At 40.1% G+C, this 2,497-nt stretch overlaps 1 protein-coding gene across 1 annotated transcript; it reads right to left on the bottom strand.

Annotated features, from left to right (window-relative positions):
• Window positions 1-854: 854 nt before the first annotated feature.
• LOC136480033 (uncharacterized) lies at window positions 855-2,497 on the bottom strand. The gene is given in 3 exon segments (XM_066477705.1): window positions 855-1,078; window positions 1,506-2,311; window positions 2,472-2,497. Coding segments are annotated over 3 exon segments (1,056 nt in total).

Here is a 2,497-nt window from a genome sequence, read left to right as displayed (position 1 = left end):
ATAACGGGCCATGGAATTGTTTTTGTTAGCCAATAGATCTATTCAAGACCAGACATGCCTTAACCACACACTATGCATAATCAAGATTGACATAAAACAGCCGATAAAACATAACTCATCATTTAAAAATGCAGATTAGATTAGTTTAGATTAATAAATAATGGGTTAAACAGGATATAAGGCCGATCTAGATCAATCCTAATCGGGCGAAGTGATATTGCTGTAATTAAATAAATAATAAAAGCAATAAGCAATATCAGGAACTTAATGAATCTACCCGAAGGACGCCACCCTTAGATAGAGCCGATAACTTGACCTTAATCTAGTTTGAGCAGTGGAGGTCGACCGGATCGATGTAGCCATACTTGAACTAAACAAGAGTCGATAACTAGCTTATACCAGAGTCGTAGTGGAGGTCGACCGGATCGATGCAGCCGTATGAATAGAAGTATAAGCCATGACGGTACTTACAGACAAGCTGGAGGTCGGCCGGACCGATGCAGCCCTGCTCGCTGAAGAACTCGCCGAGATCTACTCTACTCCTACTCCTAAGGGGTGGCCAGAGCCGAAAAAAGTAACTTGTATTTGATTGATTATGTCTCCTTACAATAGTTGGGGTCCGATATTTATACCCGGAGCCTAAACATGAATCCTACTCGAGCATGACTCATTACAATCTTTGGCTTAAAAGAAAATATTCCTAATTTAAGATAACTTGGACCCTAATCTTTCCCTTTTTGTAGAGTCCGATATATAGTTTCCTGACGCCAACCATAGCTCATCATCGTTATCTGCTAACGTCATCTAAGGAGATTCGATTCTGGAGTCGTATCTGAATCAGCTGATATCGATCCTTATGCAATCGATTCCTTGATTGGCACAATCTTGGAAGCCTTCGAATTCCCGCGTTCTTCTCCCAAATTTTGGTGTAAATAACCTTTGATCTTCTTGCAATCAATCTCAACAATGCTTCCTGGGCAAGTTTCTTCTAGTGCAGCTTTGAATCTCCACAATAATGTGAAGCTCTCCTCCCAAGTACCATGAATAGCATCCATTACTGACTTCTTCCCGGACCACACTTTAAAATAGAACAACTCAATGTCGTAATGTTTCTCCAATCTTTTTGCAGCTTCTTTACACTAAGAGTGGGATCCTCTTTAATAATATATTTCACTCTTTGAGATATCCAAGCCATGGAAGCCTGATGTCCCTTCATCCTTGCTGAACTCGAACAAGTGTGATCATCCAATTTAGAGAGTTTGACCACCTGCAAAGTTGAAAATAATAAGAGTCACCATCTAGGTTGCAAAATTGAAAAATAATAGAATCTACAATGAATAAGCTATAAAGAAAGAATAACAACCATAAATGTGTTGCCACCATCAAGCTTCTTTGCAAAAACTCTCCAATCACAATTTTGATCTGCACACTTTGCCCTATACCTAGAAGTGTCACTATGTTCAACTCTAGTCTCAAACTCATTTTTATGGCGTATGTCCTCATACTTAAGATGAACTCATCCTTGTCTCCAAATGTGTCTCCTTCCTTAATAATTGGATTCTCTATGTCATATGTTGTGTGAGGAACATCATAATCATCGACTATAGCAGCCTCATCATCAGGAACACACTTAGTATCAAAGTTTGGAATAGGCCTTGGCCTCTTCCTTGTTTGCACCTCCACTTCAATATTTTCTAATGGATGTTCATCATTAATGGTGTCATTAACATTTCTGAAATACCTCCACTCTTCATCTACTCCAGTTGGCTCATCTCCATGAGGATCACACCCAATAGTCATGAAGTGTTCCTTCTCTTCCTCTTCAGCCATTGGTGGACCTGTTGTTGTTTCTCCATACTGTGGTTCTTCTGCCCATTCAAATCCCCCAACTTTCATTTCCTCAACGACACTCACTGCAGTAGGCATGTGTTCACCATCCATGTTAAATGCAGCAGGCATGTCCTCGCTAACCATGTTCAATGCGGCAGGCTTCTCATCCCCTTCCTCACGTCTTCCTACTATCATTAGGAACTTCACCAGTTGAGATGCCCTTAGCAAATCAAGAAGCTGACCATCTGAAGTTAATTTGCATGTCATAATTTGCCCAGTTAGAACCCAAAAATTTGCCTTTTGATTGTTGTCCCATGTAAAATATGGAGTGATATCCTTCTCTAGATCAATGACTGCATACTCTTCTAAATCAACAATCTAGCTTAATGACCTGCCTCAATTATACACTTTTTTACCATCTCTAATGCTGAAGTAAGCGTTGACATGGACCTCTACTCTACAAGCATTATGTGGATCGATCCTGCAATATGCAAATCACAAGCACGTGGAATAGAGGAACAAGGGAAATTGATAGCAATTTTAGGTCCTCACCAATTCATCTGACACAGCCATGTGCACACACAAATACCAACAAAATACCTACACACTCAAAGAACGTAAAGAAGGTGAGAGAAGATTACCCTTCTGGAACTTCGGCAAGATCCAT

This window comes from Miscanthus floridulus, chromosome 9 (genome assembly GCF_019320115.1).
Source record: "Miscanthus floridulus cultivar M001 chromosome 9, ASM1932011v1, whole genome shotgun sequence".
In the NCBI taxonomy this organism is placed as follows: domain Eukaryota; kingdom Viridiplantae; phylum Streptophyta; class Magnoliopsida; order Poales; family Poaceae; genus Miscanthus; species Miscanthus floridulus.
Note: the sequence above shows the minus strand (reverse complement) of the source record. Positions and strands in the feature narration are given on the sequence as shown.